Genomic DNA, 15,600 nt, shown 5'->3' with positions numbered 1-15,600 from the left:
ACTTAAAAATATGTCCTCTAGTTTTAAACTCCCCTACCCTAGAGAAGTGTCCTTGCTATTCACCTTATTCATGCCCCTCATGATTTTATAACCTCTATAAGGTCACCCCTCAACTTCTGACACTCCAGTGAAAAAAGTCCCAGCCGATCCAGCTTCTCCGTATAACTCAAACCCTCCAGTCCTAGCAACCTCCTGGTAAATCTTTTCTGAACCCTCTCCAGTTTAATAATATCCTTCCTTTAACAGGGTGACCAGTACTGTACACAATACTCCAAAAGTGGCCTCTCCAACGTCCTGTACAAACTCAACATGACGTCCAAACCCCTATACACAAAGGTCTGAGCAATGAAGGCAATTGTGCTAAATGCCTTCTTAACCACCCTGTCTACCTGTGATGCAAATTTCAAAGAACTATGTACCTGAACCCCTATGTCTCTCTGTTTGACAACACAACCCAGGGCCCTACCATTAACTGTAGAAATCCTGTCCTTGTTTGTTTTACCAGAATGCAATACCTTGCATTTATCCAAATTAAACTCCCTCTGCCTCTCCTCATCCACTGACCCAATTGATCAAGATCAGTATGTAATCTTAGATATCTTCCCTGCCTGCGGACTTTAACAACAATTTTCTGCAAACAGACTAACCGTGCCTCCTAAATTCTCATCCAAGTCGTTTATATATAAATGACAAACAACAGTGGACCCAGCACCGAGTCCTGTGAAACACTGCTGCTCACAGACCTCCGGTCTGAAAAGCAACCCTCCACCACCATCCCCTGTCTCCTATCGTCAAGTCAATCTTGCATCCAGTTTGCAAGCTCTCCCTGAATCCCATGTGCTCTAACTTTACTAACCAGTCTACCATTTGGAAGAGAATTATTGAGGCTCACACAGTGGTCAAACAAGGGCAGGACTTATACAGTTAATGGTAGGGCCCTGGGTAGTGTTGTTAAACAGAAAGACCCAGGCGTTCAGGTACATAATCCTTTGAAATTTGCATCACATATAGACAGGGCGGTTAAGAAGGCATTTAGCACACTTGCCTTCATTGCTCAGACCATTGAGTATAGGAGTTGGGATGTCATGTAGAGTTTGTTCAGGGCGTTGGTGAGGCGTATTGAGGCTCAGACAGTGGTGGAAGTGGGGCCATTGAAGCATTTTAAGTCAGATGTCAATCAATTCCCTTGCCTTACAAGAATCTAAGGTTATTTGTGGTTAAGTAGGAATACGGAATTTGAAATGCCAACAGACCTTACTGAATTGCAGAGCTGGTGAGAAGGGCCTAATTCTGCTGCTATTCTGCATTGATTGGCACCACATCCACAAGCATCCCACTCCCTCCACGACTGACGCTCAGTCACAGCAGTGTGTACCATCTACAAGATCCCCTGCAGAAATTCACCAAAGATCCTCAGACAGCACCTTCCAAACCCATGAACACTTCCATCTAGGAGGACAAGGGCAGCAGATACATGGGAACACCAGCTCCTGCAAGTTCCCCTCTGAGCCCCTCACCATCCTGACTTGGAAATATATCGCCGTTCCTTCAGTGTCACTGGGTCAAAATCCTGGAATTCCCTCCCTAAGGGCATTGTGGGTATCCCTACAGCACATGGACTGCAGCGGTTCAAGAAGGCAGCTCACCTTCTCAAGGGGGCATCTAGGGACAGACAATGAATTCCCAACCAGCCATGAACCAATATTTAAAAGCTCTACTACAGAGATGGGCTGAATAGCCTCCATCGAGGTGGTTCCATCATTTTCTCCCTCAATTTCGAATCCACCTTCCCCTTCACCCATTGGCAACAGTTACCTGAAACAACCCACACAGCCTCAAAGTCTACTTTCTGGTGGAGCAATGACATTAATGCCCTGATGGGTTTCTTAGTGACTGTCCTACAATGGCTGGTTCTGTTTCATGTCTCTTCCACAGTGGAGATATCTTGTTGAGGTCCACTTTATCATTCATTTCCAGAACTTCAGAACACCATGGAAGGAGATCACTCAGCCCATCATATTTGAGCCAGTCAACAAAAACTTTTTTAAAAAAATTGTACGTGGGATGCGGGCATCGCTGGCTAGGCCAGCATTTATTGCCCTAGAGGGCAGTTAAGAGTCAACCCCATTGCTGTGGGTCTGGAGTCACATGTAGGCCCAGACCAGGTAAGGATGGCAGTTTCCTTCCCTAAACGGCATTAGTGAGCCAGATGGGTTTTTCATTACATCAGCAATGGATTCATGGTCATCATTAGATTCTTATTTCCAGATATTTATTGAATTGAAATTTTACCATCAGCCGTGGCAGGATTCGAACCTGGGTCCCCTGAACGTTACCTGATTTAGATTTAGATTTTCTTGTCCCACGTACTCGAGTACAGACGTACAGGAATACAGTGAAAAATGTGTAATGCCACCACACAGGACGTCATCTTAGGTACAAAGGTACCTAGGGTCAAAAAAGCTTAGGTACAATATAGTAATAGGAACAAAAAGTTAAGCATTACCTTCATAGGATAAGGAGAGAAAGAGAGAAATAAGGTAATAGTTAACATTAAGGCTTTCCTTAATATAAACTGGAAAAATAAAGGAATTAAATTAAAAGTTCAGCAGCCTTTGATGAGTTCTCCCGCTTAGCTCACTCTCCAGCTGCCCGTGTTCTGGATGCTGCTGCCACAGATACCCTCACCGTTCACGCCTCCTGTGTCGGGCCGTGATGCCATCTCCGCTGCTGCCGAAGCTGCCACCTCCGGGACAAGTCCGGGCACGACCCACTTGCACGTCAAGCTGAGATACCACCACGCCGGGCCGAGAGACCGGGCCTAGAGACCAGGCCGAGATACCGCTACGCTGGGCCGAGAGACTAGGCCGAGACACCACCACGCTGGGCCGAGAGACCAGGCCTAGAGACCAGGCCGAGATACCACTACTCTGGGCTGAGAGACCGGGCTTAGAGACCGGGCTGAGAGACCGGGCCGAGAGACCGGGCCAAGACACTATCTCAAGCCGCCGAGAGACCAGGCCAAGACCCTACTACGCCAGGCTGAGAGACCATGACAAGATATCACCACGCTGGGCCGAGAGATGAGGCCAAGGCCCACCAAGTACTGCCGTGAGACCAGGCCAAGACACCACCACAAGCCACCAAGAGACCAGGCCGAGGTATGGCTACGATGGGCCGAGAGACCAGGCTGAGATACGGCTACGCTGGGCCGAGAGACCAGGCCGAGACACCGCTACACTGGGCCGAGAGACCAGGCCGAGATACCACTGCGCTGGGCCGAGAGACCAGGCCGAGATACTGCTACGTTGGGCTGAGAGACCAGGCCGAGATACCGCTACGCTGGGCTGACAGACTAGGCTGAGATACCACCACAGCCACCTCACCGGGTTTGCCCTGAGGCTGGAAAGAAATGGAGTCAGTGTGGACTGGGAGACTACATAAACACCTGGTGTAGGCTGCCAGGCCTGAATTAGACTAACAGCCCAGAAATAATACCACGAGGCCATCACCTCCCATAATGGGTTCTAAACAGCAATTGATAGGGATTACCAGTAGGTTAGCTCTTTATTCCAGATTTCTATTGAATTCTAAGGTTGCTTTCTGCTGTGGTGGGATTTAAAACCAGGTTCGCAGGATACGAGGCTATTCAATCCATCATGTCGGTACTAGCTCTCCAAATGAGCTTTAGGCTGATTGATAGGGGGGATCTTACAGAAACATATAAAATTATGAAGGGAATAGATAAGATAGAAGTAGAGAGGATGTTTCCACTGGCAGGTGAAGCTAGGACAAGTGGGCATAGCCTCAAGATTAGAGGGAGCAGATTTAGGACTGAATTAAGAAGGAATTTCTTCACGCAGAGGGTTGTTAATCTATGGAATTCCTTACCCAGTGAAGTAGTCGACGCTACTTCAGTAAATGCTTTTAAAAAAAAGGTAGATTTTTTTTGAACAATAAAGGAATTAAGGGATACGGTGAGAACGCGGGTAAGTGGATCTGAGTCCACGAAAAGATCAGCCATGATCTTATTGAATGGCAGAGCAGGCTCGAAGTGTCAGACAGCCTACTCCTGCTCCTAGTTCTTATGTTCTTATGTTCTTATATTCTCTTCCCTTTTCTCCATACACTTGCATGTTGCTTTTATTCAAACAATCATCTGATTGTCTTTGGGTTCAGGGTTATAGTCCAGTGATAAAACCATTGGCACAAATTCCATTGACCAGCTGTGGTTGGGTTTGTCTACAGCATATGGACTGCTACAGGAAGGATGTTGTGAAAGGGTGCAGAAAAGATTTACAAGGATGTTCCTAGGGTTGGAAGATTTGAGCTATAGGGAGAGGCCGAATAGACCGGGGCTATTTTCCCTGGAGTGTTGGAGGCTGAAGTGTGACCCTATAGAGGTTTATAAAACCATGAGGGGCATGGATAGGGTGGATAGCCAAGGTCTTTTCCCCAGGGTAGGGGAGTCCAAAACTAGAGGGTATAGGTTTAAGGTGAGAGGGGAGAGATTTAAAAGGGACCTAAGGGGTAACTTTTTCACACAGAGGGTGGTGCGTGTATGGAACGAGCTGCCAGAGGAAGTGGTGGAGGCTGGTACGATTACAATATTTAAAAGACATTTGGATGAGTACATGAATAGGAAGTGTTCAGAGGGATATGGTCCAAATGCTGGCAAATGGGACTAGATTAATTTAGGATATCTGATTGGTACAGACAAGTTGGGCCGAAGGGTCTGTTCCTGTGCTGTACAGCTCCATAACTGTATGACTGTAGTGGTCCCAGAAGGTAGCTCACAACCACCTTCTCAAGGGGCAATTAGGGATGAGTATTAAATGCTGAGCTGCCCAAGTCCCATGAATGGGCAAGAAACAAAGTGATGAAGTTTATCAGGATCACAGGTTGGAAGTATTGAAGACCAGCAGTTACTCAATATGGTTAAAATGGGCTAAATGTGATGGAATTGGCTCGAAAGATGGAAGGGATATGGAGAAGAAGAGGCTGATGAGGGTCTGGGACGTATGGCCTGAAAGGGCGATAGAGGCATTAAAAAAATCGATCTCTTGTAACCATGAGGTGGAATATGGAATTGGTCTGTTTGGCATTGATGTACTGAGCCAAATGCCGGCACGGTGGCTCAGTGGTTAGCACTACTGCCTCACGGTGCCAGGGACCCGGGTTCAATCCTACCCTCAGGTGACTGTCTGTGTGGAGTTTGCACCCACAGCCCAAAGATGTGCAGGTTAGGGTGGATTGGCCGTGGTAAATTGCCCCATAGTGTCCAGGAATGTGCAGGCTGGGTGGGTGAGCCATGGGGAATGCAGGGTTGCAGGGATAGGATAGTCGGGTGGGAAGGGTGGGATGCTCCTCAGAGGGTCGGTGTGGACTTAATGGGCTGAATGGCCTGCTTTCATGCAGTAAGGATTCTATGAAGTAGTGCCAATTGGTCATGAACTCAACAGGTGAGAGGGCAATCTGTGGGATACTGCACCGCCCTCCATGGCTGTAATAATAAACCACTCCCTCCCGACCCACCAGATATGACAGTTCACCCAATCTGCCATTTTCTGATGAAGGGTCTAGGCCCGAAACGTCAGCCTTCCTGCTCCTATGATGCTGCTTGGCCTGCTGTGTTCATCCAGCTCTACACCTTGTTGTCTCGGATTCTCCAGCATCTGCAGTTCCTACTATCTCACCCAATCCGCCAGTTGGGTACCAGCAGACTGGACTATATCACCGCGGTGAGGATATCACATAGATTGAGCTGAGAATGCGCAACTACAGCTAAAAAGCGACAGAATCAAGATTCTAGGGTCGTTTTGAACTCAGTGAGAAGAATGAAACAAAAGTTAATGAAGGGTTATGTTGGTGTCCATTTAAATTTCCTTCTTATTCACTTATAAGATGTGGGCATTGCTGGCTGAGCCAACATTTTTCGCCCATCCTGAGTTGCCCCTTGAATACAGAATAATGACACATTTGAGCGATGGAAGCGGGGGGTGTTAATTTAAGATTGGAAATGGATGTGAGGAGAGATATTCTCACACATTGGCTTGTTGGAAAGCAGAGACATGCAACACAGGAAAGGGCCACTTGGTCCATCATGCTCATGCTAGAATGCTTTCCCTCAATCAGTGGTTAAGGCAGAGACCAATACACCTTTTTAGGCAAAGCAGACACACCTTAGCTTAACTAACATAGGAACTGAGGTAGGCCATTCAGCCCGTTCAGCGAGCTTTGCCCATTGAATTCGACCATGGTTGATTGCCACTTTCCTGCACTCTCTCCAAAATCTCTTGATGCCATCAACCGTCAGAAACGTGTCATCGAGTTGAGTCATATAGTCATACAGCACGGAAACAGACCCTTCGGCCCAACCAGTCCATGCTGACCATAATCCCAAACTAAGCTTGTCCCACCTGCCTGTGCTTGACCCATATCCCTCCAAACATTCCCTATTCATGTACTTATCCAAATGTCTTTTATATGCTGTAACTGTTCCTGCATCCATCCATTCCTCTGGAAGTTCATCCCACACATGAACGATCCTCTATGTTAAAAATGTTGCCCCTCATGACCTTTTTAAATCTTTCACCTCTCACTTTAAAGATATGCCCCCTAGTCTTGAAATCCCCCACCCTCGGGAAAAGACACCTGCCATTCATCATATCTATACTCCTCGTGATTTTATAAATCTCTATAAGGTCTCCCCTTAACCTCCTTACTCCAGTGAAAGAAGTCCCAGCTTATCCAGCCTCTCTTTACAACTCAAACCCTCCATTCCCAGCAACACCCTGGTAAATCTTTTCTGAACCTTCTCCAGCTTCATAATATCCTTCCTATAACAGGGCGACCAGAACTGGACACAGTGATCCAGAAGAGGCCTCACCAATGTCCTGTGCAAACTCAACATGACATCCCAACGTCTACACCAAAGGTCTGAGCAATGAAGGCATTAGTGCTAAATGCTTTCTTAAACCAGCCTGTCTATATGTGATGCAAACTTCAAGGAATTATGTATCTGAACCCCTCGGTCTCTCTGTTCTACAACACTAGCTTTAATTGTATAAGTCCTGCCCTTGTTTATTTTTTACCAAAATGTCGATCTCTGTCTTGAACCTGCTCAGTAACCAATCCCTCGGGGGGAGAGAATTCCAAAGATCCATTACTGTCTATTTGAAGTGATTCTTCTTTGTTGTTGTCTTCAATGACCTATCTCCTACCCTGAGATCTTGTACCCTGGTATTAGCTGCATCAGCCAGGGGTAACAGCATATCTACCTCTGTCCTGGGAGGATTCTGTCAGTTTGTCCCTTATTCTTTGAAACTCTGGGGAATATTTCCTCATATATTCGCTCGGTATCTCTTAGCAGGACATGATCACTAGTTCAAAAGTCCTGAGGGTGGTAATGTTTTTAGGGTGCTCTCATTGCAATGACTGCTTGGCATGGCAGGCTCGGCCTGGTGTCATCTTAGTACAGTGTGGTGGCTCTCCGGCCTGGCATGGCTTCAGCATGGACATCCAGCCCTGAGGTGATTCCAGAGCGGTCTCCCAGCCTCAAGACCAGTGCAACCTACAGGCTAGGTGCTAGTGTGGATGGGTTGGAAGAATTGTTATTCTGAATATTATGTTTTCTAATTTACTCCTACGATCTTGCAATGCTGGACTTTTTACTTCTTTAATCTTCTAATTTTTTTTCCTCGGAGGTTGCTCTGAAGAATCAGTACCTAAGATGATGCCAGAAGCGGTGACTTGTAAACTTTTCACTGTACCCATGTGAGCACACTCATACAGTTCAATTCAATTGAACTGAATGACAATATTCTGGTTTGGCCACACTCAATAGCTGGACCTAAAGACCTCCTGTAGGCGAACAGATTGAATCACAGAATCCCTACAGTGTGGAAACAGGCCCTTTGGCCCAACAAGTCCACACCGACCCTCAGCATCCCACCCAGACCCATTCCCCTATGACCCACCTAATCTACACATCCCTGGACACTATGGGCAATGTAGCATGGCCAACGCACCTTAATCTGCACATCTTTGGACTGTGGGAGGAAACTGGAGCACACCCACACAGAATGTGCAAACTCCACACAGACAGTTGCCCAAGTGTGGAATTGAACCCAGGTCCCTGGTGCTTGGAGGCAGCAGTGCGAGCCACTGAGCCACCATGCCGCCCTTTTGAGTCACAAATAGCTCACAGCTCCAGTAAGAGGTATGAAGACAGTGGAGACTTACACTGGCATTAGGAATGACTGAGAGGACTGGAGATGGAGAGCTCGGAGGGCCTTTAGACAAGGTGTGGAGAATTGGAAAGTTCAGGTGGTCAAGAATTGCTCTGTGACAAAACATAGAGATAGGGACAGGAGTAGGCTATTCAATAAAATCACGACTGATCTGACTGTAATCTCAAAGGAAGGCAATGGCCCTAGTGGCATTGTCACTGGACTGTTAATCCAGAGACCCAGATAATATTTTGGGAACAAAAACAGAAATTGCTGGAAAAGCTCAGCAGGTCTGGCAGCATCTGTGAAGAAAAAAGAAAATCAGAGTTAATATTTCAGGTCCAGTGACCCTTCCTCAGGACAATATTTTGGGGAGCTGGGTTTGAATTCTGCCACGGTGGAATTTGAATTCAATTTTTTAAAAAATCTGGAAGTAAGAGTCTAATGATGACCATGAATCCAATGTCGATTGTTGGGAAAGACCCATCTGGTTCACTAATGTCCTTTAGGGAAGGAAACTGCCATCCTTACCTGGTCTGGCCTACATGTGACTCCAGACCCACAGCAATGTTGTTGACTCTGAACCTCCCTGTGGGGCAAATAGGGATGGGCAATAAATGCTGGCCCGGCCAGAGATGCCCTCATCAGTGAGCAAGTAAAAAAAAGTATCTTTATTCCACCTTAAAAATATTTATGGACTGTTCTTTCACCATCTTTTCAGGAAAAGATTTCCAGGATCTTGTGATTCTATGTGAGAAATATTCACCTCTTCTCTCTTTTAAATGTGTCAGCCTTGGTTTTTAGACACCCAGTTCTAGATTCTCCCACAAGAGGAACCATCCTTTCCAAATCTACCAGGAGGGGAAGTGATGGCCCAGTGGTATTATTGCTGGACTGTTAATCCAGAGACCTGGATAACATTCTGGGTTCAAATCCTGCCATGGCAGATGATGGAATTTGAATTCAATAAAATATCTGGAATTAAGAATCTAATGATGACTGTGAATCCATTGCTGATTGACCCACAGCAGTGGGGTTGACTTGTAAACTGCCCTCTGGGCAGTTAGGGATGGGCAATAAATGCTTAGTAGCATAATAGGTTTGCACAACATTGTGGGCTGAAGGGCCTGTACTGCTCTATGTTCCCGTACCTTAATAAAAAATTGGTTTTCTCAACATTTGTTCATAAGTCTGTTTGTTCCTTTCAGTTACTGGTTGAGTGACCTCTGTTCATTTTACATCCACCCCTGGAGAATTAACATAGAGACTGAGGTTGGCCATTCAGCCCATCTGACCAAGAAAAGTAGACAGTACACAGCGCGACCCCCACCCCCCCCAAGAGAACTGCACAATGCCTCAGCCGACTGCCTACCTCTGAACCTTACAGTGATAGCCACACCAGCGTGCAACTCCTGAACCTTGCCATGTGATGGTAAGCTCAGGGTTAACTGCATTTGGTGCTGAGGGACATATGGAACTGTGGGGAGAAGGATATGCAAAAGAGCTGATGTGGAGGCGATGGGCAGAAGGATCTCCCCTGGCGTTGTGACCTTGTACCATTCAAACGAAAGAAATCGAGTTCAGATCAAAACCACCGAGAATCATTTCTCACCAAACCACAGACACCAGAGAAACTGGCAGAGGGAGTGCCTGACAACTAAGGCATGGGGTAAGAGAGTAATTACTCTTCCTGATCTCTCATGGGATGTGGCCATTGCCGGCTGGGCCAATGGGTATTGCCCATCTCTAAATGCCCCTTGAGAAGATGGCAGCGTGCTGCCAACTTGTATCACTGCAGTCCCCTGGGGTGTAGGGATGCCCACAGTGGCTCAGTGGTTAGCACTGCTGCCTCACAGCACCAAGGACTCTAGTTTGATTCCACCCTCGGGCAACTGTCTGTGTGGAGTTTGCACATTCTCCCCTGTGTGGGATTCCCTCCAGTTTTGTCCCACAGTCCAAAGATGTGCAGGTCATGGTGGATTGGCCACACTACATTACCCTGTAGTGTCCAGGGATGTGGCAGGCTAGAGTGGGGGTTAGCCATGGGAAATGCAGAATTGCAGGGATAGGGTAGAGGTGCTGGGTCTGGATGGGATGCTTTTTCAGAGGGTCGGTGTGGACTTGATGGGCCAAATGGCCGGCTTACACATTGTAGGGTTTCTATGATGACATTAGGGAAGGATTTCCAGGAAATTGACCCAGCAACAGTGAATGAACGGGCAATTATATTTCCAAGTCAGGATGGTGAATGGCTTGGAGGGGACCTTGCAGGGGCTGGTGCTCCCATCCATCTGCTACCCTTGTCCTTCCAGATGGTAGAGGTCATGGGTTTTGGAAGGTGTCAACTGAGGAGTTTTGGTAAGATGCTACAGTGCACCCTATAAAAGGTACACACTGCTGTGATTGTGCATCAGTGGTGGAGGGAGTAAACTCAATATATTAATTATCACAGTCTCTCCGCAGTTTTCCCTTAATCCTGAAAATTAGCCCTTTCAAATATTTATCGAATTCCCTTTTGAAAGTTCCTGTTGAATCTGTCTCCTCTTTCAGACAGTGTGTTCCCGACCACACCTCACAGAGTTAAGCAGGAACACTGCCTCACATCACCTCAGGATTATTTTCCCGATCTGTGTCCTCCATCTTTTTGTCCTTCTGCCCCTGGATACAGTAGCCCTTCTTGTTTACTCCATAAAGCCCTTCAAAGATTTGAACACCTCAATCGAGTTTCCTCGTCACCTTCTCTGCTTCACAGAGAACATCCAGAGTGTCCCCACGGAACTGAACCATTGGCAACAAAAGTCCTGTCTAAACTTGAAAGCTGAAGGCAATGTGTGCACAACAGAACAGGGGGCTACTGATAGTCTCCTGGTGGGACATGCCTTCAGGATTGCTGAAGTAAAGACATTTTGTCACCATTTTTCTTCCGGCATTGGTCAGGATAATTCACAAGAACTGCTAATGTTATGAGGAAGTCATAAAGTCAAAGAATTGTGAAGCATAGAAACAGGCCCTTCGGCCCAACTTGCCCATGCCGCCCAGTTTTCACAATTAAACTAGTCCCATTTGCCTACGTTTGGTCCATATCCCTCCACACCTATCTCATCCATATACCTGTCTAAATGTTTCTTAAATTGTACTCGCTTACACCACTATCTCTGGCAGGCCCTTCCAGACACTCACCACCCTCTGTTTGTGAAAGAATTGCCCCTCTGGACCCCTTTGTATCTCTCCCTTTTCACCTTAAACCTACGCCCTCTAGTTTTAGATTCCCCCACCCTGGGGAAAAGCTGTTGGCTCTCTACCTTATCTACGCCCCTCATGATTTTATAAACCTCTATAAAGTCACCCCTCAGTCTCATACACTCCAGGGAAAAAAGTCCCAGCCTATCCAAACTCTCCTTATAACTCAAACCTTCCAGTCCAGCTAGAGTCCTAGTAAATCTTTTCTACACAATTTCTAATTTAATAATATCCATTCTATAGTAGGGTGGCCAGAACTGCATGCAGTACTCCAAATGTGGCTTCATGAATGTTTTGTTCAGCTGCAATAAAACATCCCAGCTCCTATACTCAATGCTGTTACTGATGAAAGCTAGCATGCTGAAAGTCTTCTTCATCACCCTGTCTACCTGTGACTCCACTTTCAAGGAGCTATGAACCTGTCCCCCTAGATCACTTTGTTCTATAACACTTCCCAGGACCCTACCATTGACTGAGTAAGTCCTGCCCTGGTTTGACCCACCAAAATGCAACACCTTGTATTTATCTAAATTAAATTCCATCTGCCATTCCTCAGCCCACTGGCCCAGTTGATCAAAATCTCATTGTATTCTCAGATAATCTTCTTCGCTGTCCATTGTACCATCGATCTTGGTTCATCTGAAAACTTACTGCCCATACCTCCTAAATTCTCTTCCAAGTATAAAAATATTTATTCTTGGTATTCTGGTGGATTGTCCTGATGACTGCAAAGACAAAAATCTTTGACAAATTTTGTCTTTGGTCAACAATGATCAAATCCAACAGCTATTAAACTGGATTAGTTTTCTAGAAGTCCACTATGATCATCTGGAGTCATGACATCAAATCCCATCACCACGTTTAGGAAATTTAAATAAACCTGGAATTGGAAGTGAGCCGCAGTGTTGGACACCATCATCATCAATTATTGTAAAAACCCATCTGGGTCACTAAAGACGATGGCCCTATCGCTGGACTGTTAACCTAGAGACCCAGATAATGTTCTGGGGACCCAGGTTTGAACCCTGCCACAGCAGATGGTGGAATTTGAATTCAATAAAAATATCTGGAATTAAGAGTCTAAGGATGATTATGAATCCATTGTTGACTGTCGGGAAAAACCCATCTGGTTCACTAATATCGATTAGGGAATGAAATCTGTCATCCTTACCCAATCTGGCTTACATGTGACTCCAGACCCACAGTGATGTGGTTGACTCTGAAATAGCCCTAGAAAATGACTCAGTTATTAAGAAGGCAACTCCCCACCACCTCACCATCTCAAAGGCAATAAATGCTAGCCTGGCCTCATCCTGAAAATTAATTTTATTAATTTTAATTGACGGGCAACTAGATCAGAAGCAAATTATTATGGATTGTCACATTTAATAACATAGAAAATAGGTGCAGGAGTAGGCCATATGGCGCTTTAAGGCTATATACCATCCATAGAATCATTACAGTATAGAAACAGGCCATTTGGTCCAACAAGTCCACACTAATTCTCCAAAGAACATCTCACCCCAACTTAACCCCTGCATTTCCCAAGGCTAACCCACACATCCCTGGACACAATGGGCAATTTAGTGTGGCCAATCCACCCTAACCTACACTTTTTCAGTTTGTGGGCAGAAACCCACGCAGACATAGGGAGAATGTGCAAACTCCACACAGTCACCTGAGGGTGGAATCGAACCCAGGTCCCTGGCACTGTGAGGCAGCAGCACTAACCACTGAGCCACCTTACCACTCCATTCAATAGGATCATGGCTGACCATGCAATCTCAGTGTCCCATTCCCGCTTTCTCTCCATTCCCCTTGATCCATTTAGCCACAAGGGCCACGTCCAGCTCCCTCTTGAATATATCTAATGAGCTGGTCCCAACAGCTTCCTGTGGGAGAGAATTCCACAGGCAGTGAAGAAATTCTTCCTCATCTCAGTCCTGAATGGCTTACCCCTAATTCTTAGAGTGTGACCCCTAGTTCTGGACTTTCCCAACACTGGGACATTCTTCCCACACCTAGCCTGTCCAGTCCCATCAGGACTTTATACGTTTCTAAGAGATCACCCCCACCACCCTCCCCCCACAATTCTTCTAAATTCCAGTGAGTACAAGCCCAGTTGATCAAGTCTGTTGTCATATGTCATTCCTGCCATCCCGGGAATCAGTCTGGTGAACCTTCGCTGGACTCCCTCAATAGCAAGAATGTCCTTTCTCAGACTAGGAGACCAAAACTGCAAGGTATAGCCTCACCAAGGCCCTGTACAACTGCAGCAAGACATCCTTACTCTGATACTCAAATCCTCTTGCTATGAAGGCCAACATGCTATTAGCTTTCCTCACCTCCTGCTGCGCCCACATACCAACCTTCACGACTGTTCTACCATGACACCCAGGTCTCAATGCACCTCATATTTTCCTAAACTGCCACCATTCAGATAATAATCTGCCTTCTTGTTTTTGCCACCAAAGCGGATGACCGCACATTTATTGCATTTGCCACTCAGTCTGTCCAAGTTACCCTGCAGCCTCTTAGCATCCTCCTCACAGCACACACTGCCCCCCAGCTTAGTGTCCCCAGTCTAAAGGAATCGAGGATATGGGACAAGTAAATTGGGATTGGCACACTTTTAGCGGTAGTTATGTCGCTGCAGACCCGATGGGCCGAAGGGCCTTTTCTGCGCTGCATGAAACTATAAGTCTAACCCAGATATAGTGCGGCCTCTGTGCACTCATGGTTTGTTAGTGTCACAAGTAATGTATAATTCAACGGAAACAGTATTGTTGCAACAGCGAGCGCTTAGAGAGGGTGCCAGACTACTGGGCCATGCCATCCCAACAAAACCTTGGAGTTAGTTTCTCACCAATCCTATAGCCCCGGCAAGGCATTGTTCTGGTTCCTGAAAGACTCAGCTTTAATCATTACAGTCAAATTCGTGTTGGAATACTTCCCGAAGAGTGCGGGGTAGGGGATGCATGAGGATGCCTCTTTGAAGGCTTCCCAGAAGCTCTTAATCCTGAAGACGTAGATAATGGGGTTGATGACTGAGTTAAAGTGGGACAGAATAACCATGGTTAGCATCACAGACGTGGTGACATTGCAGTGTGGGCAGTAGAGTTTGATGCAGTGCAGGATGTGTATCGGAATCCAGCTCAGGGTGAAACAGAAAAGGACGATGAAGAGAGACATTGCCGTCTGGAGCTCCTGGCAGATAATCTTCCTCCGTTTCTCCTCTGCGCTGATGCCAATGTGCCTCTCAGCTATCCGTCGGATCTGCCGCTTTACCTCGAAAAATATCTTGGAGTAGATGACGAACATGGCGAGGAGCGGCAGCAGGGTGCAGCCGAGAAAGTTGAAGTAGACCATGTAGCTCTCGTCAATGACGCTGTTGAAGAAGCAGCCCCCCTCAGCGATCTGCGCCTCGCGCCATCCCATCAGGGGCACCAGCCCGATGGCCACGGCCAGCGCCCACGCCACGGCGATGGCGAGACCGGTGTTCCTGGGGGTCACCAGGACTGAGTAACGGAATGGCCTCAGGATGGCGATGTAGCGCTCCACCGCGATGGTGAACATGCCAAAGATGGACGCCTGGGTGAGGACCAGCAGCGTGCAGAGCATGAGGACGCAGAGATAGTAACTACACCAGGGTAGGCCAATGTCCGTCAGTAGGGCGCAAGGGATAGCAACTGCCCCAACCAATATGTCCGCCACAGCCAGGGACACCAGGAGGTAATTTGTTGCTGTCCTTAATTTCTTGTTCCTGGCGACAACAAAGCAGATGAAAACATTCCCAAAAACAGCAAGGAATGCCATTAACACCTCAGCAATAAAATATCCGACGTTAATGGACGAGGAAGGGTTAGTGCAATTGCTTCTAACAAAATCTGCCGATGTGCCCATACTGGAACTAGAAATTCCTCTCTGCTTTGTCTCCCGCCTTAAGTCCTCATGTTTCCAGGTCATCAATGGTCTTCCGAATAGCCATAGGCAAATCTTCAGGGGGTGGATTCAGGCCTTTCTGTTTTGCCCTTGCAGGGGTGAAGAAAAAGGAACAATTTTAGATGGATGGAACTCTTGCTCTGTTCATTGAAAATTCACAACACAGAAGTTGGGATGGTGCGGGGTA

The 15,600-nt window shown here is 46.8% G+C and overlaps 1 protein-coding gene across 1 annotated transcript; it reads right to left on the bottom strand.

The window, feature by feature from the left end:
- Positions 1-13,784: 13,784 nt before the first annotated feature.
- On the bottom strand, positions 13,785-15,287 carry LOC109922354 (adenosine receptor A1-like). Its single transcript, XM_048618216.1, has one exon. It carries the CDS (start codon positions 15,285-15,287, stop codon positions 14,343-14,345), a length of 945 nt encoding a protein of 314 aa, XP_048474173.1. The 3' UTR covers positions 13,785-14,342.
- Between the last annotated feature and the right edge of the window lie 313 nt (positions 15,288-15,600).

The sequence above is a fragment of the Rhincodon typus genome, chromosome 39, assembly GCF_021869965.1.
Source record: "Rhincodon typus isolate 14 chromosome 39, sRhiTyp1.1, whole genome shotgun sequence".
Lineage (NCBI taxonomy): Eukaryota > Metazoa > Chordata > Chondrichthyes > Orectolobiformes > Rhincodontidae > Rhincodon > Rhincodon typus.
This window is presented reverse-complemented; position numbering and strand designations above follow the sequence as displayed.

Excerpts from the sequence above, each read along its gene's own strand:
- LOC109922354 (XM_048618216.1), bottom strand. The coding sequence starts at position 15,287 with ATGGCATTCCTTGCTGTTTTTGGGAATGTTTTCATCTGCTTTGTTGTC.